Source organism: Tubulanus polymorphus, chromosome 4 (genome assembly GCF_964204645.1).
Source record: "Tubulanus polymorphus chromosome 4, tnTubPoly1.2, whole genome shotgun sequence".
Taxonomy (NCBI): Eukaryota; Metazoa; Nemertea; class Palaeonemertea; order Tubulaniformes; family Tubulanidae; genus Tubulanus; species Tubulanus polymorphus.
The window spans coordinates 18,433,589-18,458,128 of NC_134028.1; the positions used below are offsets into that span (position 1 = coordinate 18,433,589).

Sequence of the window (24,540 nt, forward strand, 5' to 3'; positions counted from 1 at the left end):
GCCTTTTGTTAACCGTAACTGTCCGCAAAATCTCTTAATATGTCCGTTCTGTCCACACAAATAACACTGTCCTCCTACTTCTCGCTGTATACGACAATTTCAAGTGTTAGGTCCATTTTTTCCACAGTTAAAACATTCAACACGAAAATATTGGGGTTCTTGTCCCCAAAAATTCTATTGTCCTGAACTAAAGTTTTGCCTCACGCGCGAATTACCTTGTTGCTGCTCCCAATGCCGATGTTGTTGTTGATCTCGTCTAGCCGCTTGTTGTTGTTCTATCACGATGATTCTTGCACACAATTTTTCTAGTTCATCTACTGCCGGCGAGTGCAAGGCGTTTAGCATATGTTCGCCTTAATCCACTGCGCTATCTATCTTTAAGCATCTGAACTGCATGACCCTCTAACGATTCCGCTTTTTTCGAAATTTCCCGGTATTTGAGTCAACACAATTTTCTTAATCTTCATTGGTAACCCATCCAAAAAATGATGGGTTACCACTTAAGGTTACATGAGGTGGTAGTTCCAGTTCTGAAGCTTTTTGTCGTACCTCGTCCGCAAAATTATCTACTGACTGTCCTGAAAGCATTTTCACATATTCTAGTTCATGTGTTTGTAGCAATTTCTTTTCGGCATTATCATATTTGTTATCGAAAGCTTTTCTCAGATTATCCCATGCAGACCTATCCCTCGCAGAAAGTCCTTGATACCATGACCACGCTTCATCCCGAAGAAACAAGGGAAAACTTCCTAATCGTTGACTCTCCGTCCAGCCCATCATTTCCACGTATTGTAGAAATGCGTTGATCCACGGAATTGGATCATCGTTTCCGTTAAGATATTCTGGTTTTAAAGCACTCCTTTTGGTATCTGAATATTTGCGGTCCTTTTTTTGGAACGCGTTAAGTACATCCAGCCAGCAAATTCGAATTTCCTACCTCTAAATATCTTGGCGACGAGAGGTGGGACGTACCGCTGTTCTCCACCAGTTGCTATGTCACTGCGTTTCTCTAACAGTTGTTGTGTGACCCCTTTCACCAATGTTGTTGACCGACTTGTCTATTTGTCTACAGCTTTCTCCTTTCTAGAATGAATATAAGTTGAAACAAGTCTTTTTCACGACCACACTTCTTTATTTTCTTCTCAGTGTTACATATCGTTCTGCTTTATCTCCCCAACTCCCTTAACTTCAAAAACCTACATTCTTTACATTTCTATACCCTGACCTCACCCGCTTCTATCCTTACCCTATTTTGTATTATCAATCCCGGTTACTTCCATTCTACTCCCTCCTGTACTGCACTAACCATCCTTTAAAAGTCCTTACATATTAAATATAGTTACTAAATGCTGTTCTTTCCGGTCAAAATACTCCCTCCTTGTAACTCAAACCATTTGCATTCAGTGTGCGCACCAGCACACATCTAGTATGCGCTATCGTGCACACTGCACACACATACTACTATCTACTCCTATACATATCTACTCCTATACAATATGGAATTGAATAGAATATATACACATATAACCTCTATAACTATCAACCCTATATCAGTATCTGAGGGAATTCTCGGCCTTGCAAAGGATGGTCTAGCCATGAGTGTCCGTTTTGCGGGGATTTCAGACTTTATTGGGGCTGAAGGGAAATATCATTTAAAATGCCATTTAAGCTGAGACAGAAACAAGAAAATTAATTTTAGAAAATTATTTGACGCCTGCGAAAAAAATGTAGAATTTCTGGGCTAAGCTAATGTGGAATTGCAAATTTGAAATCGAAGTTTTAACAAATTTGGGGAATGATGAGATTTGGCGATTGGGTAGATGATACAGGTCTTCGACTCTAGTAGTGGTTTAAATTTTTTTATTGAAAATTCTCAATAATTGATCGCGAACTTGCGACCGACTTCATTTACTTATGCCTCTAAGCGGGTCTGCAACTTCATTGCCTCCATGGTTGAAGAAAGAGCTCTTCTGATGTCTGCTTCATCATGCATTCATCATGAGCATATCGTGTGGCCTAGCCAGCCGGCCCCGGGCCACAGGTTTTGCTGTCACTCGATATCCTAGAGTCTTGAGTCTGGGTGGGTTGAAGTAGACATTGTCATTTAAAATAACATGCTTATGTTGTTCTGTATGAATTACCCGTGTGTCATGTATGTTGTATTAATTTATTTTAAAATTTGTATTTATTGAATTTGGGAATTTTACCCCGGAATTTCAATGTAAAAAGGATCAATAAAGAATTGAATTGAATTGTCACCTAATACACATGCCATCAGAGGACGCGGAGCCGTATATGACAGCTATGCTATTATAAATAGCTAATCTCACGAAACCTGCATACTCCTAATATCAAACATATTTTCTAAAACGTTTGAATATTGAAATTATATGTTTACACATTTTCATATTTACCGCTTGTAGCCGCTGATGAAATTCACGCCGGCCCTACACACATCGTAGATAGCTTCGTCATTCCACCGGCATGCCAACGTTAGGGTCTGACTTTTATATCAGACTTCCAAATCGTGTATACATCCGCCATCCTTTACTATTACAATACGTCTTCTAATGATATTCAATGCAATATAACATTTCGACGTTCGAATATAGGTCATTATACAATCACAGGAAGCCATTCTACATCTATGTCAATAATATTTTGCCAGATAGCTTGTTTGTGTACTCATAGACCTGTGACGTTTTGCACATCGATTTACGGCTGTCGTTTGTAAAATGACGCTTAATGGTTAACATTGTTTAGGTTTCCAAATGGTAACGTTTTATAAGGCGTCAAAAAATTTGAACAATCTGATTCCCGTATCCAGATGGAACCAATACTTGACAAGCTATGTGTATCCCTTTTGTACGGGCTTAATGCAGGTAATGCCTATGAAATGAAAGACATTTCAGCCAAATATCCCTTCATGTGTCATGAAAAATCAGTTGAACCACGGAGGCGATATCTTGCTCGCCCAAATGCATTTTATGAGGATATTGAATATCGAAGTGATCACACCGTAACTGTCATCCACTCTCTAGAACAAGCACATTCGTGCTTGTTATATCCAAGTAAATATTATAATAATACGCTAAGAAGATCTCTAACTGAAATCAAAAATAGAGATGATGAAGTTGAGGTCACATTCCAGACAGAATATCTAAATAACGTAGAAGAAATTGCTTATGTCGTATTCCAAATTCGTAATGATATTTACAATATACCTGAACAACAGTGTATCTGGAATGATATTGAACAGAGAAAAGTTGATAAAATGATACCCGAGATTTCTAAGCTCTTGTTGAACATATTGTTAGGAAAGGCAAACACTATAGAACCCTAGGTCTAAGCTCTAAGAAAAAAGTCATGGACAGTTTGGCACAGAAAACAACGAAGTTGACAATCTTGATATAATAAAATTAAAATAAAATCTCCACAAATTCCATGATGCCAGGTCCAAATATTTTCCGGCCTTATTTGGAGATGGTATCGATACTACTAGACTGTATTCAAGCGAAAAGAGATGGAAATTGGATGTTGCACCTTCAAGCTGCAACCAGGAACCTTCCTAATCTGTTTGTGTCAATTTTCAGCGTACAATAAATTGTGATCACCGTATTATAGAAATCGACATTTACTTTGTTCAGTTTTAACTTGAAGTGTAATACGTTTAGGGCCGCGAGCTGGTAAGAGAGTTTGTGGATATTTTCTGCATGTTGGGATGGTCGGCATTTTAACAAGAAATGTTTTGTTGTTAGTTGGGCGTTCCAAAACGTACACATTGGGCTGTCTATGTTTAAAAAATTGTGCTAAAAAGATGCGCTTTTAGAAGATCGGATCTTAATCTGTTAAGGCAGATTTCTTCTTCTCTGTTTAAGTTTTTCAACATGGACGTACTAATAACCTTTGCAGTTGATTTTCGGAAACTAATTTTTGATTAAAATGCGGAAAGTATTCCTAAGAGATTGAAGTGTAATGTTCCAGCATTTCATAAGTGTAAATTTAGGAGATTTCCTTGTTTTTTGCGATAGCAATGCGGGAATTTCAAAAGGTCTGCTTGAGCGAGTGGGGAGGGTGTGTGGTTCAAACATCGTTCTAATGTAAACAGGGAAGTGTCCATGGGAAACCTTATACATACATAAATATTCGATGTCTTCTGGTGCGACGGGAGGATAAATTTTGCCAGTTTAAAACAGACAAGACATTATTAGTACTAGTTCCTTGCATACATTCAGATACCAAGAGCGCAGCTTTGTAAGGAAGCCTTTCTAAACGATCAAGGACGGTTTTGTTTGCACTATTGTATAGTATGTCGCAATAGTCAAAATGAGGGAAAATAAACGAGTGGTAAATTAAGTTTAAATGGTGGGAGAGGAAATCAGAAATATCAACTCTGTACTTGGATATACCACCCAAAATCTGGCTCAGATATGTTGATGATGTCCTTGCTTTATTGCCCTGTGATTTTAATGTTGATAATTTCCTTTTGTATCTTAACTCTCTATAACCATGCCTAAATTTAACTTACGAATGGGAATCTAATGGTAAAATGCCGTTTCTTGATGTTTTAATTATCAACTGCATGTCCTCTTTAAATTTTTCAGTTTATGGGAAGCGTTCCTGTTTCGTTGATGATTATAATTGAGTTGGATTGTGAGTCCTGGAAACTCGCCTTACCTGACTTCATTTTGAAATAAATTGCCCATGGGCAAAGTGTGGTTTACCTTGAAAGCTAGAGGTTGTTTGGAGTAAAGGCATTGCTTGAAAAAAAAATCTTTTTAATTCGTGACTTCAAAGTTCTATAAGATTATATTGTATTTTATCTTTCTTAAAGAATTATTTTGTAGTCAAATAAGACCAAAGATAAACATTTGTTTGTGGTCTACGTCCAAAATTTCGTAGGGTACAGGGAGGCGCGGCATTGGAAACTATTTTATATTTTCAAAGAAATATTTTTCACAACATGAAAAAATATTCAAATAAAATTCATATGATGTCACACATCAGAGGGTGGCTAAATATTGAGTCTTGCAAACGAAACCTTTTCGAATGTATGGCCGCGGATACTAAAACTGGGGTGTAGTATTATATCGTTTTAAATCCGTTAAATTAACCACTACAATATTCAGACCTCGACCTATACCTATAGTTTGCTGCTTAGTATTTTCCGTTCACAAGAAATTATGACTTTTTACAAATTCTATCAAACAGAAACACAGCGCTCATCTGCTACGACGATTATTCAGCCTGTTATCATACCAAACGTGCACGCGCCAAGCAGGGTTACAGCATCACCATATAGTAGTCTGCATGAGCGTGTGTTTGTGTGCGCAACAGTCTAATGTTAGCACTCCCGCGCACGTGGAGACCTTAGTGAACGTTCGCTTCACTACTATCTTAATCAACACATTCACCGGGTATTAAAATGAAACAATACCTATGGCGATATGTGAATTTTTATATTCTCACCAGCAATGAGCATTTAAAATTCGCACATATACGGCACCTAGTCCAATGAAACGTTCGCCATTAATGGCTTTCCCATAATTATTTTAGTAGCGCCGGGAATTCCCCGTATATCCCAAAAACAGCCAATCACATTCGCTCGTAGAGATGAAAAAAGTTTGATAAAAGTTTGTTGAATCAAAAGTTGCAACGAAGCTGTCACCTGAGCTGAAAAAAGAAAGCAGTTGACCGAGTCTTGGTCCAAAGTTGAGCATAGGAATTTAGAGCGTTGTCTCGTGTAGAAATATCAGACGCTGAAATATCGTTTATGATGAATGCTCATCAGGAAGCCTTTGCATGAATATCGCATGTTGGTTGCGGAAGGAAAATACTTGGGATTACTCCAAAATCAGATGAATGCCGATAATCTGACCAAGATAACATTGACTGATGAAACTTACCATTCGAAAATATCACAACCTCGGTATTAGATCATATCTGGGAGAGAAGCGCTTCGATAAGCTGAAAACGGATGCAATGTGTGCATATATAGTAAAGTTGAAGCAGGGAGACAAATAATGGCTCCACTCCCAGATTATACGTCTCCATTCATTATTTCGAGCATTCAGTACTACTGCGGTGGACTATGTTGGTCCATTCTTAACGAAACAATGCCACGAAAAGGTTCCTACCAAGGTGCCATAACCTGAAACCTATGAACTTGAAACTAATCAAAGAAACAATCATAGAAATACCAAGTATTTGTACTATTCAACACCCCCTGGTGACCATTTAAATAAATTGCCCATGGGCAAAGTGTGGTTTACCTTGAAAGCTAGAGGTTGTTTGGGGTAAGGGCATTGCTTGAAAAATCTTTTTAATTCATGACTTCAAAGTTCAACAAGTTTAAATATTGGATTATTTTGTAGTCAAATAAGACCAAAGATATACATTTGTTTAGGCGCGGCATGGAAACTTATACTTTCAAAGAAATATTTTTCATAGTATGAAAAAATATTCATTCATATGATGTCACATATCAAAGGGTGGCTGAATGTATGGCTGCGGAAGCTAAAATACCGGTAGTAAGAAATCGGCCCATTAGATCGTTTTAAATCCTGGAAATCACCACTGACTACAATATTCAGACCTCGACCTACGTAACCTGTAGTTTGCTGCTTAGTATTTTCAGGTTACAAGAAATTACAATTTATTACGAATTCTATCAAACAGAAAACACAGCGCTCTTCTTCTGCTGATGAAATGTCAAACGCGCCAGCAAGCAGCGTTACAGTATCACTATAGTAGTGTATACTGTACGCGCATGTGTTTGTATGTGCAAGAGCCTAATCTAATGATTTCCGCGCGCACGTGGAGGCCTTGTACGTGTAAGTGAATGTTCGCTTACACTTCAATGCCAATCAAATCAATCACCGGGTATTAAAATGAAACAATACCTATGGCGGATAATAATTACATTCTCACCAGCAATGAGCATTTGAAATTCGCACGTTTACGGCACCAGGTCCAATGAAACGTTCGCCATTCTATGGCTTTCCCATAAATATTTTAGTAGCGCCGGAATTCCCCGTATATCCCAAAAAAGCCATTCACATTCGCTCGTAGAGACAACGCCACCCAATCCAGGTCATTGCAATTTTATACGCGAGAGCTTAGAATTTTCCCGCCAAAAACAGTTTTTCGTAGAATTTTTACTCAGTTGACCATTTCGTCGACGTAGGTTAGCCATGTCTTCAATCGCATCGATTATACGTCATTTAACCCGAAAACCAATGAAAAAAACGTACCGCGATATTACATGAATTGGCTTAATGCCAACATCATATCGCTGATAAAGGTAAACCGAAAAACCAATGACCTTCAAACTCCCTACAATCATAGCACATGTCATGAACTACAAATTTGCAATTGATTGTTGTAATAAGCCTAGGTACCAATGTAGTATGGAAATATTAAGCTATTGTACTATTCAGCGCCTTCTGGTGATCATATACAAATATCAATGACCTTAACACCCACCACAATCAAAGAACATGTCATGAGCTATAACCTGGCAATTGATTGTGGTTAAAAAAATACATACAAATGCAGGTGCCAATATAAATAGACAAATTGTATATGATTCAATATTTAACTCCCAGGTGGCAAGAACAAAGAATCGCCGGGTGATCTCAATTCCACATAAGATGTTTCCTATACCAGTGCTAATAAAATGCAAATAGCAAGACTACATTCTCATACGACAAATAAAAACTCTACAAGGAACTATATATGACTTGATAGCCAAATGTACATTTTCAGAATCCAAGTTTGCTGCCAATCAGCAGTCTTGGATCCGATCAGCACAAATATCTGACTCCTTTTATGGTCATACAAAATATAAATTCGGATTCAATGGCGATCGGACAAAAATTTCGGTCTGTAGAGCGTTCACAAGAAAGCTGATGCATGTACGCACACAGGCACACCAAACTACCACTATGACCCAGTGGTACAGCGTAAGCCCGACTGGCCTTTTACCAAGCAAGCTAACCAGTAAGCCCGTTACAAGTTACAAATGATTATAGAGTGATTGACTACGAAATCCTTTGCCAGTAAATCTTGGACTGTTGTGTCATATCATATCTCAATATTCGGGTTTTAACAGGAGATAAGGAGTATATATAGTTATAATAGTAGGTTTATATGCAATCAGTGGTACAGCAATCAAATCAGTCGAAAAATCAACCTACGCATGCTTTTTGAATAGACAACGAAACCTAGCAACAAGCTGACGAATCAGCATTTGTGTTACAAAAATGCACGTGTAAACATTGCAGTTTTTACATGCATATTTTGAAAAAGACTGTTCATATACTTTTTTTCTATGGGCCCAAAGTAATGGTAAAAATCAAATTATGATTAAAGGACATTTTCCATCAAAATTGCACTTTCCATGATTACTTAAACAGATTAAAATTTAGTACATATAACCACCAGAGATTTGATCAATCAATGTCTCTCACATGCCGTACATAAGTAATTTATCCATCACTTCGTGCATGAAGTTCACACACATCCCACAGTGGCGCTATTGATGATGTTATCTCTGACAATCGACGCAAGCATGTGTACGCGCTAGTTCATGTAAGCCTATATATAATTGATTAAATAAAAAACATTTCTTTGCTGTTTTCAAAGAACCATAGCACTTGTTTATTATGTCATGCATAACAGTAGCGACAGTATACGATGGTAAGGGATAATTAATTCAAAAACACTTCCAAAAGGATAAAATTCCCTATGAAATGTCAACTGAAATTATGGAAGCCACTAGCATTTGGCAGGAAAGGATTGGAGTATGACTCATGTATGCATGCGCCAGCATTAGAAAATAAACCAGTAGCAGTATAGTGTTCATATAGTAACCACGTATTCTGTTACTCCGTCTCGTAGCATTTCATGCAAATCCTACAGTTTGGTGCCATGACCAGGATGCCTGATCAAGGATATGAACAAGAAAACCAAGCCCAAGCACTATCTCAGTTTGAAACGAAGCCGGGGGCCTACCGAGGCATCGTCAATAAACTAATAAAAGTGGCACTGGGCAAAGACCATCAAGATTCAAGCGAAGACCTACAAAAAATGGTCGAACGCAAGAAGACAAGAAGATGACATCAATCGAACAATTGACGAACAGATCCTCGATGAAACTGAAGATGACTCCTTGGACACTTGGAGATCTTAGATACAGATACATACAACAATGACGTTAGAATGCGAGGTAAAATATTAAAACTCGTCAAACAGAAAACGAAGCCAGATAACTCAACACCAACTCCAAAATCAACTATCAACCAGAATTCAACAAAACTGCCTAAAATCAAACAACCGGAGTTTAAGGGAGAGCAAATTAATTGGATTACGCTCAAAGAAATCGCTGTCTGAATTGCTGGTCCACAAAGACACGAGACTCGCTGATCTAAAAACATTTCGGTACCTACAAGCACAATCAACAGGTGACGCACTAAAAACTATATCGGGATTATCTACTATGAGCAACAATTATATTCACGCCATAGATTTATTAACAAAACCGTACGGTCAAAGCCACGAGATAACCCAAATATGACGACACGTCTTGATATGAAAAACCCAGACATTTCCGCGGATAGTATGTGTTTCTATCACGACAATATTGAAAATTGTGTCCGTGGTTTGGAGTCACTCGGCACAACAGAGGACACTTATGGAGATTCATTAGTACCTATCATAATGGGACATCTACCAATAATCTGTGGAACCAAATTGCGCGGGAGCATGGCGATTCTTAGTGGACTTTCAAAGAAATACGTGATGCTATAGTTAAGGAAATTACAGCCAGGCAAATCGGATCAGAGCAGTCTGAACATACAGATGAAACTCAACCATCCGCTATAGTTACTTCCATGAGAGACCTATGAAGCCCAGTAAGACATATGTACCATCACCAGGACCTAAATTCAGTATAATCTTTACATAATGTAAAACAGGCGACCACAAATCGCATGAATGCAACATAGTCGAGTCGGAAGGTAAACGCTAATATTTAAACGAGATGAGGTTTGCATCAAAGATTTACGTAAAGACCACATGGATCCCATTAGCCAAGCGAAATATACATTTAGATTCTGCAAGTAGTTTGATTCATCACTAAATATAAATGTAAAGGAGGTCAAGTACGATGAAAACGCTTAAGTGATCAATATGCAAACATCATCACTGGGAAATGAACTACTGAAAACAGCCCAGGCTCCTATAGGATAGGATATATATATATATATATATATATATATATATATATATATATATATATATATATATATATATATATATATATATATATATATATATATATATAGGCAATAATCAAGTTTCCACTACAATAATTGGTTTAATGAAGGCGCTCAAGGCACTTATATTACCCGTCTCAAAGCTGTAACCCTTGGCTTTGATTTGCACAGCTCTGAGACGGAAAAACAAAACCTTTCTGGCTTTGGCGGGAAATCATTTAGTTGGCAAGATTATCCCATCTTCTACATTGATCTAATTACCAGAGTCGAACCCAAGAACATTTGCGTCTACGTAATACCGGAATTATCTGAAAAATTACATGCAGGGAACCGTTGAAAAATTCTTCTATTTACAAAATCTGGAATTGGCTGACCATGTAACGTCAAATTCATTCAAAATCGATCTGTAAATCGGAGGCGATTACTACTGGCTCATCGTCGGCGACGAACACATCGGAGGAGACGAACACCAGTTGTAGATAGTTCTCAAATTGGTTGGCTGATGAGCGAGCCGACATTGATAAACATAAGGCCTTGAAGCATTGGTAGATTACACTGTGGTAAGGTATTAACTGGTTAACGTATTACATCTGCCGGTAAATGTTCTGTGACGATGTTGATTGGGAGACCACAGTATTAAGGTCAATTTGTTTTAGTACTGTTAGTACAATTTTCATTCATGCTAAAAATTAATTTCATTTTTCTGACGAACAATTTAGCCTAGGCTATTTGTATTGTTTAACCTCATTAATGCGATTCTGTTAAAAAGACGAAATTAGTTTATTCTTGTCTTCCATGATGTCCCAGCTAAGATATTTATATCAATCAAGATTTGTATACAAAAACCCATTTAATAAAACAATTTCGGCACTTTCGCCTACACGAGATTCGTAACAACGATGTACAATTGTAAGGGTAATTTCGACTGACTGTGGAGCAGGACTCGAACCCACTTGTCGTCACTAAGCACTGAGAGTGGATTCAACAGCACTGCGCCTTATCTCACTGACACTAAGCTACTGAGGCCATTCGAATAAATTCCCCAAAAATGTGCAGCAGCGCGGCAAATAACCATCACAATTTTGCAATTTACGACAAACAACGTGTAAATTTAATCACTGTTGTGGTGTTCAACACATGGAAAAGATAATAAAAGTTATTTTCTCCCGGCGCGCATTACAAAGCGAATCTATCTGCCGAGTGCGTACAGGGCTGCTACCGCCTCCTAAGTGCGCAGGAAGCGGGCAGCGCATCTTTAAGTGAAAACGTATCTTAGAATATGGCTGAACCGATGGAATTTTACAATAAACTGTCAGCCAACTGATTGATGATACAACATGGCTGTTCTCGGCGTACTCAACAATGATATTTTCCTCCAATAAACAACTCTGGTAAAATTGAATAAAATGATCTATCTTTATTGGTGATATCGTATCATGGGTGGTAGCCTACCGTAACTGATGTTTTGTGTCATCATGAAATGGTTTTAACTTTAGTAAAGGCGTTCCCGCACGATCACATAGCTTACCTATGCGGGTTTCAGTCATGAGTAGGCCTGCGCTTCCACTGCTCTAAAAATACATATTCTGCCGTTGAGAATTAATCCCAATTAGTTCCATTTGTTCTGATAGTTGGAATAACAGTGATATTCAAACACTATGACATTTATAAATCGGGGGTACATAAATCTTTGTTTTTCTATTCGCCATTCTTTACTACTAATGTCAAAGCGGGCATATCACTACGCAATTGCTTAACCCCTCCCATCTACCAGATAAATAACGAGAAAATGCGATTGAATAACTTTTTGGACCATTAAATCAGAAATCTGGTGACGCACTGTTGTGGGGAATTACTGAAACATTATTTTCAGTCCTTTTCAGCTGTTTCTATTGTTTTACGTGAACGGAGTGACAATTTGAAGTTACTAAGGAAATGAGTAGAGTCGGCGCTATTTTTTCGTACAACTATTTTCGATCCATTTTACTAGCTTTGGCATGACGTCATAGACGTCAACCAATGCTAATAATGTGTTTCAATACTCACCAGATAGCAATGATACAACATCGTCGTTTGAAACATACCATGAGAGGACGAAAACGGAAAACATATCGCATCGCTACCGTTGAAAGAGGACCACGAACCTCCTCCAACTAATCGCGATATGTGCGTGAAAAGAACCCGATCAATGATCGATCATTGATTCGGAAACTAGATGACAAAACTACAGAAACTCACGACAAAATGATCAATGATCAACATAAGCGAGAATTCACAGAAATAGTACCAAAGGAAAACGAAAATAAAGAGGAAGGTCATGACTTGACTCATCATTCCGTACACAAGATTCTGAGACGACCCCCTGCCAAGTTGTGTATAACTGTAGTTCTAAATCGGGGGACAAGCTGAGGTTAAACGATGATCTAGAACCGGCGCGTCACTTATTAAAGATTTGGTCGCTATCCTTCGGCGACTTCGCGTAAAAAGCATTGGAATAAGTAGTGACATCAAGAAACTGATCTTGAAAGTTAAATTAAAACCGGAAGTTAGAAAGTTTACTAAATTTCTATGGCTTTCAGATCCTGAGGAAAAAGAGAGTGAGTTTATAGTGTATATAAGTTTACATCTTCGTTATTTGGCTCGAAAAGTTCACACTTTATTCTTAATTCAGCGTTAAAGCACCATATTGAGAATGATGGTTCAGACATCTCAAAGGACATAAAAACGTAATATCTTAGTGGATAACATTCTCAGCAGCATGTTGACGGAAATGCGACCTGATATTATGAAACACAACGCAATGAGAGTACTATTGCTTGTAAATTACTTGTATTATTGTACGATCACTCTTGTTTATTTTTTGCTACTTTTCAAGTAGAATTTAAGTCTTAATTTGTCTATTCCTTAATTTGTCATTTGATCACTTTGCTAGCCTGCAGTACCAAAGAAAATTGAAGTATGACTCTTGTAATCTATATAACATCTTCAAATATGTATCACACCTGTATGCATGTGTGAGAATTAGAACATAAACCAGTTGCAGAATTATAGCGTTCATATAGTAACCACGTATTTTGTTACTCCATCTCTTAGAGTTTTATGCAAATCCTACCACATCAGAAATGCGCACCTGCTTACATATACAATAACAGTGAGCACATGCTGAAATTGCTGATTTTAGTCATACTTCTCTGTAATGGCTACACTAAAATTCGAAACAGTAACATATCTGAAATTTGTGAGTATATCACGTTTTAGAATAACTGTTAAACAACATTCTATTTTGATCGCACATGCATCTTTGGAACTACTAATCACTAACCATATGATACCATATCACAGTATAATCTACCAATGCTTTAAGGCCCATAAAGATCATGTATTGTTGTTTTATTGTTATTATCCTGGTGATTTGTGGGGAACTGATGATACTTTGTTATTTAGTTTTCATAACAAATCATATACAGAAGGTCCATGAACTGCGAGACTCGTATCTGTGTACAATCTAAAGCAATTTTGTGCACTAAGCGGCAAAATCTAGCAAACATCATCCCAATCTGGATTACCCATGATTTTGTTACAAAAAATGATGACTTGGTTGTATTGTTTTCTTCTAATGTCCACCTATAATATCACCCAATTCACTTTAAGTGTACCTTCGTGTATAGTGCGCCAGAAAGTTTACACACTCCTAAGTATTTCTTCTGATTACCAGTATTTTCTTGTGAAACCAAATCATCAGTTAAAAATCCTGTAAAAATATACCTTATCAAACTTAACAAACTTGATCACTCCTTAACACTATAGAACTCAGTTCAACAGTTGTGCGTTAAAAGCGTGGAATTGGTTCCTTAAATATGACTTGACAGCAAATGCCTGATTTAATGATATTGGTCCTTAACAAAATAACGTTCAGATATACCTTTTTTCAGAAAAAGTAGTATTACTTAATGACATACACAAAATTTTTAACTACCAACAATTTACCTTGCGATGTAAGTTTTTCAAGTAATTTAGAGAAAACTCCTTTATGTGACTTGCCATCTGGATGAGTAATGAGTACATCTACATCTCCACATGTTGATTTTCCTCTTCTGAACGATCCACAAGCCATAGCTATTAATCCAGGATCGAACTCAATACATGCATTCCTAACCTAAAAGTTAGATGATCGGAAATCTTTGATTTAAACGGAAAATCAAAAAAGTCCCTTTTAATATCAATTTTGGCCAGAAATGCTTGCCACAACTCTAGATTTAAGAATTTTCAGTAAGACGGATACATCATTGAGGCAAGTTGACATTGGCAAGCTAACATACCTTCAGGGGTTCAAAGAAACGTCCCGCTGAAGATGTGTCATAACAAAGCCTAGCATGGATATGCTTATATTAACCAACCCCATTTTAGGTTAAGGGGACAATCTTTGAAATAATGTGGGCTACGGTTACTTACAACAGTTTCAATCTCAGCAGCTTCGGTTCGTGGCATTCTATCCAATAAATCGTCGTAATGTTTCAATCCAATCTGTTGTTGTTTGGTCAAATTACCTTTCAACTTCAAATCGTCTAAAGTCCGTAAACCCATCTGAAACCATGACCGTGCCGTTTGGGGTCCTATAGATTTGATAGAACGTATTTCTTTATAAAGATGTTTCAATAAAATAAATACAATAATAAACCCTGTGAATATTATAAAACTCAACGTATCGGCCCCACTCCGCACGGTGGCGCCACCCCGCGGGAATTACGCGAAGCAGCAGAACACAAACACGGCCACTCTCTCAATTTTCAATGATAGAAATCGTGTGTGCATTTCAATTATTTCGGCTGTTAGGGTTTTAAGGCACAATATAAGTTGATGATGTGATATGGCGATGTTAATTAATGACAATTCCGCAGTGAAGCTAGTCACGAACGGTGCCGATTGAGTGTATAGCTGCCAAAAACACTGAAATGTGCGTAGTTGCGTAACTATTTGCAGTGAATTTCAGACGAAACATGAAGCCTTAACGGCCGTTAAAAAAAAATTATACCAATCGCAATTGTAAAATAAAAATGAGATAGAATCTAAGTTAAAATTCTGGCCATTTCTAAAATGTTACTAATTATTATTACTAATTTTTAGTCAGTGCGGAACGTTTAGTTTTCCAACAATAATGAGGGGTGGTAGGTGGTAGGATGCAATTCAAGTCATCATTTATTACACGTTACTACCGTGTTGTTGAAAATCTCGCGAGTCCTGGATCAAACCCCATTGAACAATGTGATCTGTGTGCTGGCCACAAATGCACACAGATCACACTACAATACCCATTACACACTCCAGTACCCACAGCTTTCATATATCCATCCAAATATGTAGTGGCTTTCTTCCTGGATGAGGCGGTATGGCTTCTGTGTCCAAATGCATAAGTAACTTCATTGGGGGCAAAATTCATTTGGAAAGAGGGAAATTAGCTAGTATAGCTTCTTTGAGCTGGCAGCTGTCAGGTGCTTTTTCAATTGCTTGCAGTATGGATCCGACACCATGAACGATTGACATATTTCGATATATTCACTGTCACCTGATGAGAGATTCCCATGAAAATTAAAAAAGGTCAAAATATTCTTTTTCTATTTTTCACCAGCATCCCTGTCATGATTGAGCAGATGGTGAAGAAAACTTAAATTTTTACCGCCTACCCTCACTTTCGTGCCCTTCTTTGGTCATGTTGTCTGATTGCCGACATGCATTGGTTTCTTTTGGTACTTAGTTGGCTTTTTTACAATTCTGCATTAAAATGTGTGTCGTTTAGTGATCTACCAAAAGGGCAGAAAGGAGCTAAACCAGAAACTACTGAACCTATCATAATCTTTTTCGATGCTTTTCTTTTCATCATCGTCAATTTCTATCGTATGAGGAATATGAGGAAAAAATCTTTTTAGAAATATTTTACAAAACCCTTCCATACTCAGGGTAAAAAAAAACGTGCTGCAAACAATCTACTAGGGATCCAGGAATACTTCCCCAGGGGCATGGTCTATACCCACTTGGAAAGTGGTGTGAAATGCTAAATAATTAAACAATTTCAATATTCAACACCCCCTGGTGAACATAATAAGAAACCAATAACCTTGAAACTCACAGCAATAGTAGAACCTGCACAAGCTACAAATTTGCAACTGTTCGCAGTTACAAAATATGCCTAGGTACCAATACATACTAAGGTATCTCGCTATTCAATGCCCCTTGTTGACCATATACAAATACCAATGACCTGATGAGAAATTCCCACGAAAATAAAAAATGACAATCATAAAATTCGTCATGAGCTACAACTTTGCAATTGATTGATTAGAAAATATGCTTAGGCGCCAATACAAATAGACAAATTGTATATGATTTGATATTCAACTTTCCCCTGGCCACAAGAACAAAACAGGGTGATCCCAATTCCATGTGAGATGTATCCTACGAAAGGGCTAATAATAAAAAAATATCAAGTACAATTTAAAATCTGTTGATTTTTTCCTCTAACACTAAGATTGCTGCCAATTGAGTGATAATTGACTGATTGCAAAATCATTTGATAGAAGACCATTTGGAAGCTACAGGTCTAAAGAGTCAAGGCCAAAATTTTACCTTGTGGAGCACAAAAAAGGTCAGAGGACAGCCATATTGAGTCCAAGTGACCCAATTATTCTTAGGCCGATAGGCCCTTAGGGCGGGATACAAATACATCTGAAATATCAAGATAATTGTAAGTGGCTTTTAAATTTCTATTGAAAACTTCAAAAATGTGTAAAAAGTCTTGATTTTGACGAACAACAGTGGCCGTAAGTCGGCAATCTTGATTCTGGTCATGAAAGTTTCTGGCCTACTAGTTATCTACACATGTAAAAAACCAAGTAACAAGAAGATCCATAGAACGTCAAAATAATGGTTGGGTGGCAAATGAATGCAATTATAGCCTGCTGGGATTCATCACAAATCCTGTTTTATTTTAGCCTGGGTTCCCGATTTATAGTTCGTCCGTGAAATTTACCCCAGCGATTATATAACAAGTAATCTGATAAGTACCACAAGTTAAATATCTCTGTTTTAGTCTATTTTATCATATGTATTAAAGGCTGAATCCAAGAACATGTCCATCGCACTTTTGAGCTCAAACGTCTACTTGAGAACAATAAGCAATTAACAATATCTGCTACTTTTCCAAGAGTATACATTTCAAAACAGTCACGCTGAAATAGTCTACCTTTCAATTCAGTTGGTTTTCTATAGTAGCTGTTTGAAAGAGTCTACCACTGAAAAGTGACCGTTTTGAAACATCTGTGTCTGAAAATGCACACTAGCAGTAGAGGTGACTGTAAAACCACCCGGTTGTAAACAGCGACTTTGTGGTAGTAACTCCTACTTTAACAGCTACTCACAAAACACATCGTTCCTAAAGGTCTAAAAACTATTGAAAAGTGACCAATTTGAGATCGCTTGCAAGATTCCCTGTTATAAATAAACTGCAGCAACAGATGCTTCAGATTTGCGGTGAAGCAATATATGAATAATTTATTCAATAATTTGTTTCAGTTTATATCATGTCCTTTCATTGTCCTTTCATTTATCAAATATTTTATAACAAGGTGATACAAAGCTATCAAGGGAGTTCTTCAGGTGTCTCATGAATAAGATAAGTTGCACAAGAAAGACGCAACATCTGTCCAAATGCTTCGGAATTTCGTTGATATGCTAGAAAGAGTATGTATAAGTAATCTTGAAGAGATGGGTGATATTCCTGAACTTGAATAGCATAAGGTCAGCTACACTTCATTAACGATGTTGTCATATCGCAGAATCACGGAATTCTGTGATTCCGCGATATGAAAACACCATATAAAACACCTCAGTTTGGTCTTAATACGACCAGTGAAAGAGTGCAGTCTACATAACATATCGTTTCGGATTCATAACCTGAAGAAAGGACAGTCTGGTATCTGCCAGATCATCCGCGCTGAAAAGGGGGATTGTTAGAGCTTGTTTAACATTCTTTGAATTAATAATAACTGTGTTGAATGGTATTGAAATGTCAACTCAATTCCAGACCAATAACTAGTTTTTCACGTAATTCAAAAGAACTTGAAAGTTGCCGATATTGTATTGATTGCTGAGGAAGACTGAATGGGAAATGGGACCTGTCGTTGGAGTCTATGCAGGTCGTGATGACTTGGTCATTTCCGTTGCAATTATAAGTGCAAATGGTCTACTGTTTGATAAAAAAACGATGAAACGAATAGACAAAAACTGTCTTTGTTGATTACACGATCAGCCGAAAGGTTGTACTATCGTGCTGGTCGACCCGTTGATACCGTGCGAATGTTGCAGAGACTATATAGAATGCTAGCCTTTCTATCGGAAGCGATCCCGTATCAAACGTCTCTTTGATAGTCCAGGTGAGAACTTAAATAAAACAGTCTATTATTTGAAAATGGAATTATTAAAATTTGGAATCCCTTAATTTTAGGGGATCCAACTTCCCGGTCAACGACTGTATTTTATTTGTGCGTGTTGTATGACACCAGTTTACCAGTAACTGCGATATAGTAAAACTATTAATGCCCTTTTTGACACGGCATATCTGTTTCAGAAATGTTAACAGCAACTCCTCTAAATAAATAGTGAACCCGTGTCATAGATATATGAAGCTGGTCACCTGGCGGTTGTTTCAGAAAACAGAATAAATAGTGAACCCGTGTCATAGTTATATGAAGCAGGTCACCTGGCGGTTGTTTTAGAAAACAGAATAAATAGTGAACCCGTGTCATAGATATATGAAGCTGGTCACCTGGCGGTTGTTTTAGAAGACGAAATAAACCCGTCTCTTACATTTCATCCGATATATGAAACCAACAAAAAAACTGGGATTGACATGCTCCTTTTATTCGAGACAGCTCGCTGGAAAAGTCACGAACCGATCACGGTACCTTTTTTACTTTGAATTTGAAAAAAAAAGATTAACTGCTGGGTCCCCGATATTTTCGCAAAGAACATTAGCAGTATTTGCTCGGAAGATAGGAAGTAATCTTTAGATAATTGATTGACGATTAAACAAGGATTCGCTGATTGCTTTCTCCATCAAGGCTGCAGCTAGACCACGCCACCGCATACTAAGTTTTCGGTAATCCACCTAATGTATCAATCTTGTTCTGCTGATCACTAAGTAAAAGATGAATTTTTAATATAAACTTGCGGGCGTCATTTTTGGCATACTTTTTACAATGTTAAAGCTTAGTGGTAATTTTCATGAAAGGAGAAAAAATACTGCTGGGCAATTTTTGGGGTTTTTCAAATCATCAGAAACTAATTACATAGCCTCCTCTATCGCCAGCAGGTGTAAACCTTGACAACACCCGTTCATATTCCGTCGGCTGATCATCAATTGAAAGTGTTTATATTTCTGTAAATTAGTTCTAGGCAACTTCTCAGTTAGCATGCAATTAATAATTCGTTCAGTATATATTAGATGTGTTTTCCGTTGCTATCATTCGTGGAAACTGTCATGATTGAAGAACGTATAATTTTATCCACATGTTACAATATATTAAGCGGTATAAAAGATCAGCTCTAACCTGATTCGTAGCCACTTCGGTACTAGCTTTACTGCAAAAATCACTTATCTAACTTGAAAATATCTACTTTATCCACGACATGTCTTGGGCACTAGAATATGACGATGCATGCAAAAAAACATTCCTCTTTGTATCTGGAAACCGCGCGTTAATGAAGAATGGGGATGAGATTCGGTGATACGTTTGAACAGCTTAAGGTAAGTGTGTTTAAATAATGTATTTGATATAATATTTTTCTTTCTAAATGTATTTGATACAATATGGTCTAATGTAATGTAACCTGCATTCCATTCAGCAAGTGTAACTGAGGTCGTTGTTTACTTGACTATTGACCTCCTGAACATCGGTTGGAGTAAGGATGTTTTCACAATTTCAGAAAAAAATATTACCTGGTCACGGATATGGCTCAAGTGACAAAATAACGCAATTAGTGGGAAGAGGGAAAATAAGTGAAACTTAAATATCGATGTAACCAAAGGCCAAGTGTAAAATTATCAAAGTGCCCCTTACACATTAGTATCAATGTTAATATCTAATGGATTCCCTACTCAGCATTTCAAGTTGACAGCCTACGCACCAGTTAATGGATCGTTAGATTTTGTTGGAATACTTTCGTCCCGTATTGATTGGTCATTTTTCTCTTTTCTCTTTTTAAATGCGTGCATACATTCATTTCACTTGTCCTTTGATGGATTTTAACAACATTCTAACCGCATGAATCTCTCGTTCAAAATATTCCTGAGACCATGCCCCTTGACGATGATATATAAAAATAGTGATCATTTTCTACTATACTCTCCTAGAATAGGATACTTTTAAAAAGAATATCATTTTTGTGTAACTGTATCCCTTTCCAAATAGAATTTATCCTCCCAAGTTTTGATTCAATAACTAAATCGCAGCACGTCTATTGCCAAATGCGAGATGAGTCATTTTCGTTCTAATGCATGCATTTGAGTCTACGGGTTATGTTTCACTAAAATTGTCCTTACGGAAAATGATATTAGTTTACTCAATTAGTATACTCGAGCATTGTATTGCTTTACTATTAAAAGATATCCTATCATGAAACTAATGAAAGTCACATTCATTTGATGGACTTGATTTCAACAGTACCGTATTTTCCGGTGTATAAGTCGAGTTTTTGAGACCAAAAGTCATGTCCAAAAAATGTAGGTCGACTTATACACCGCATACACTTTCAATATCGTTTAAACTGCTGATGTTTAAGAGTTCAAGGTTGCCATGATGAAATAGAACATTAATTTAGGTAAGGCTAAACTCATATACCATTTAGAATTAAGAATGTTGGTAAAATAGTTTCTTGTAGTTTGGAAATGGTTCAAAATTAACAGATATTTAAAATCAAATGAGAAAGAAAAGCGCGCGCGTGTATAATTGTACGACATTTTATATAGCCGTGTTGCTGTGGCAGTGGAATGTAGGTAAAAATGTCCCAGGAAAAAATATCACCGGAAAAAATGTCCCGGAAAATATGTATATTACTAGGTAAGTAAATTTCACATCAAACCAGAGAACAAACTTGTTGATTAACCATAAAAAAGAATTCATTGAGTGACCATGAGAATTATAGGCCTAGAATTTTGGCGTTAATTAATTTTGCCTATTGAAACCTTGTAAACTCATTACATGATACTTCAAATTTAAGAAGATATTTCATTTAAAATACAAATAATTAATCAAATGTTAAAATTGTTATGAATATGTATTACCAAGTTTGTTCTCTGGTGTTATTATGATGTGAAATTAACTACATTATCAAGTTAGTAATGATAGACTGGGGACATTTTTTTCCCTGGGGCATTTTTCCGGGACATTTTTTCTGGGGACATTTTTACCGTATACCCAAAGATAAAGGTAACCGGCCTGGTTTAATATGTACTGCCCTGAAATTTGAAAAACTTATATAGCAGCTTCTGATTTTGATATTGCCCCGAATCGTAGTTCATGCTCAAGTTTTAGTTGTTTTATGTCATCGTCTTACGGGATCAAAATTTTTCAAATCCGAAATTCCCATAATTAATCTGGCGTAACTGTCGTTCTTCCACTAGTGAATATTGTTTTCCTGTTCCACTCAATCGTTACACTAGCTATAGGCCCTCATCAGCCGGCCTCCCTCAGTGACACCAACGCCGGCATCGTTCTCTGTGTGATGTTTTGCTTGTGTACGTTTGACCGGTTGATCTACGTATGCATCAGAGGATGTTTTACTTAGAAAAATCGTTCTGTTTTTGTATTCATTATTCCGTAGGGCCTACAAGTTCATGCAAAAAACCACGGTCAGTTGTGATTACCCTTACAGTTGTACATCATTGCTAAGAATCTCGTGTTGTATTAAATGGGTTTTTGTATCCAAATCCTGATTGATATAAATATCTTAGCTGGGACATGATGGAAAACATCAGAATAAACTAGTTTCGACTTAAACAGAATCGCATTATCGAGGTTTTACAATACAAAAGGTCTAGGCTAAATCTTTCGGCAGAAAAAAGAAATTCATCGTCATAGAACATATGCCCCCAGACGTAATACATTAACCACTTAATACCTTACCACAGTATAATCTACTAATGCGTCAAGGCCCATGGGCCTCTTGTTATTTTATGGAAGAAAATTACATCAAATCCAATTCAATTTTATTCTGCATTGAAATCAAAACAGCGAAGGGAAAATATTGATGTGAGGTATTCGTTCCTGCTGTCGTGTTAACACAAGCTTTTGCTGTGTAAATGATATGGAGCGGGAGTGTATTTTGACAGATATAACCCACAGATTACATCATTTATGAATCGCAAATGTGCTGGCCTAGTGATAGTGCCCCTTCGGGATCTTGTCCCTCATATCTGCCGACAGGCAAAGACACCATACAGCACTGCAATACTGTTAAGTGATTCACAACAATTTGAATGAATGGTGGTAGTCAGTTATACTGCTCAAATAGTTATCGCAGCTGAAACTGGATTGAAAAGAGGTCCAAAGTTACCCACATCATGATGTGACCAGTTAAACATTTTTTCTGTAGTTAGATGTACACATGAATATGCATAATTCAGAAAAGTGACTTTTTTCAATGATCTCATTTCAGGTCATTAAACAAGGTTATGGAGAACTAGTGGTAGCTAGAAGACCCACCACTGGTCACAACACGGCAGAAGATTTCCTTCTTTGCGAACACGGTTATGGCTTTTTCATAAATACTAGTCTGTGGCACCACACGAAGTCTTGTCCTGCCAGACCAACAAACGATAATTTAGGAGACTCAAATAGGATTGAAAAGAGGTCCAAAGTTACCCACATCATGATGTGACCAGTTATCAAACATTTTTACATATATGTTTATATAACATATCTTAAACCATGGTGTGTTTACTGTGACTCTCCCATGAACCCGACTGTGTTGCCAGCCCGGTCTCTGACGGCCCTGCGGGCCCAATTTTCTGATAATCAAGAAAAAAGCATTTTTTTTAACAGGAATAAATAACCTCTCTACGCGTATATTGTTAACCTGTCTTAACCCCAGTGTTTACTCCGTAAATAGAATTGGTCCCATTTTTCAATAACGTTATTCCCTTTAAATTTCTATCTCTAATTTCCGTCGAGTAGCCGTGTTAACCTGGTTTAAAATAAGTAACGAGACGAGTAGTACTTTATAGGTTAACTATTTATTTGAGGCACAAGCTTTCGCTACTAATGTATAGAAGCTTCATCAGGTGAATGAGTATAGTCAATAGAAAAACAACAGTATTTATAGTATCCAATCTTGGACTCAATCGCGATCTAGGATTCATGTCCCACTACAGAACGTAACTTCGTTTGTTATTCATTGTATCTGTACTTATTTCAGACTTCCATTTCTTGTTATCCGTTTTACTTTGATATAGTTTCATTTTGATTTATTTCTCTTTGATTTGTTTTAGTTTGTTGCTCTGTAATTAATTAATTATCTACTCACTCACTTAATTATTAATTATCATATCACTCATCATTTATTTGTAATAACTCTTCTCACTCAGTTCTCTATAAATAAATAGTTAACCTATATAGTACTACTCGTCTCGTTACTTATGTCTAATTTGTATTCTATAATCCGTATTTAAAAAGTTGTTCAACCTATTCTGTAGCCAACGTACCAATTGCTATGTTAAAACGTTGTGTAATCTGTATCAGCTGTTGGGAACAAATTACTAGTGAAAAATATATAAAAATATTGAGACATCGTTATATATTGTTAAATTTTTTAGCCTGCTCAAGAAGTTTATTGAGTACGCAACATGGGAAAAGCGAGTGATCAGCAATTTCCTCATTAGGAAGAGCACGGTCACAGCTGTGCGACGAGACTACCCGTACATGCGTGATAATTTAGCACAGTTGATGTCACACTCGTCAATTGTTCAAGACAAATTCTATGTGCTCACGTCTGGTCACATAGAAACGGCTAAGACGGCAAAGAAAGTTTTTTCTGTAATGAAGGTAAGTAGAACAGTCTAAAATTATCCGATGTCAAATGTGAAAATGCTGCATTATGACTTTCCCACTTCATAGTTGATAGTTTCAAGATATTTTTCAATTTTATAACTGTTATCTAATAAGTTATCTAACAGTTTTCTTCATCAAAAAACCGCTTGCATATCGGGTTATCG

At 37.0% G+C, this 24,540-nt stretch overlaps 1 protein-coding gene across 6 annotated transcripts in view; it reads right to left on the minus strand.

Moving 5' to 3' along the window:
• Nucleotides 1–24,540, minus strand: part of LOC141903109 (DNA polymerase lambda-like) — a 168,630-nt gene that overhangs the window by 21,936 nt on the left and 122,154 nt on the right. For all 6 annotated transcript variants that reach the window (XM_074791073.1, XM_074791076.1, XM_074791074.1 and 3 more), the window contains 3 exons: nucleotides 14,730–14,890; nucleotides 14,265–14,433; nucleotides 13,934–14,028 (listed from right to left, as the gene is read on the minus strand). In XM_074791073.1, coding sequence (XP_074647174.1) covers nucleotides 13,934–14,028; nucleotides 14,265–14,433; nucleotides 14,730–14,890 — 425 coding nt within the window. The remainder of the gene's footprint in view (nucleotides 1–13,933; nucleotides 14,029–14,264; nucleotides 14,434–14,729; nucleotides 14,891–24,540) is intronic.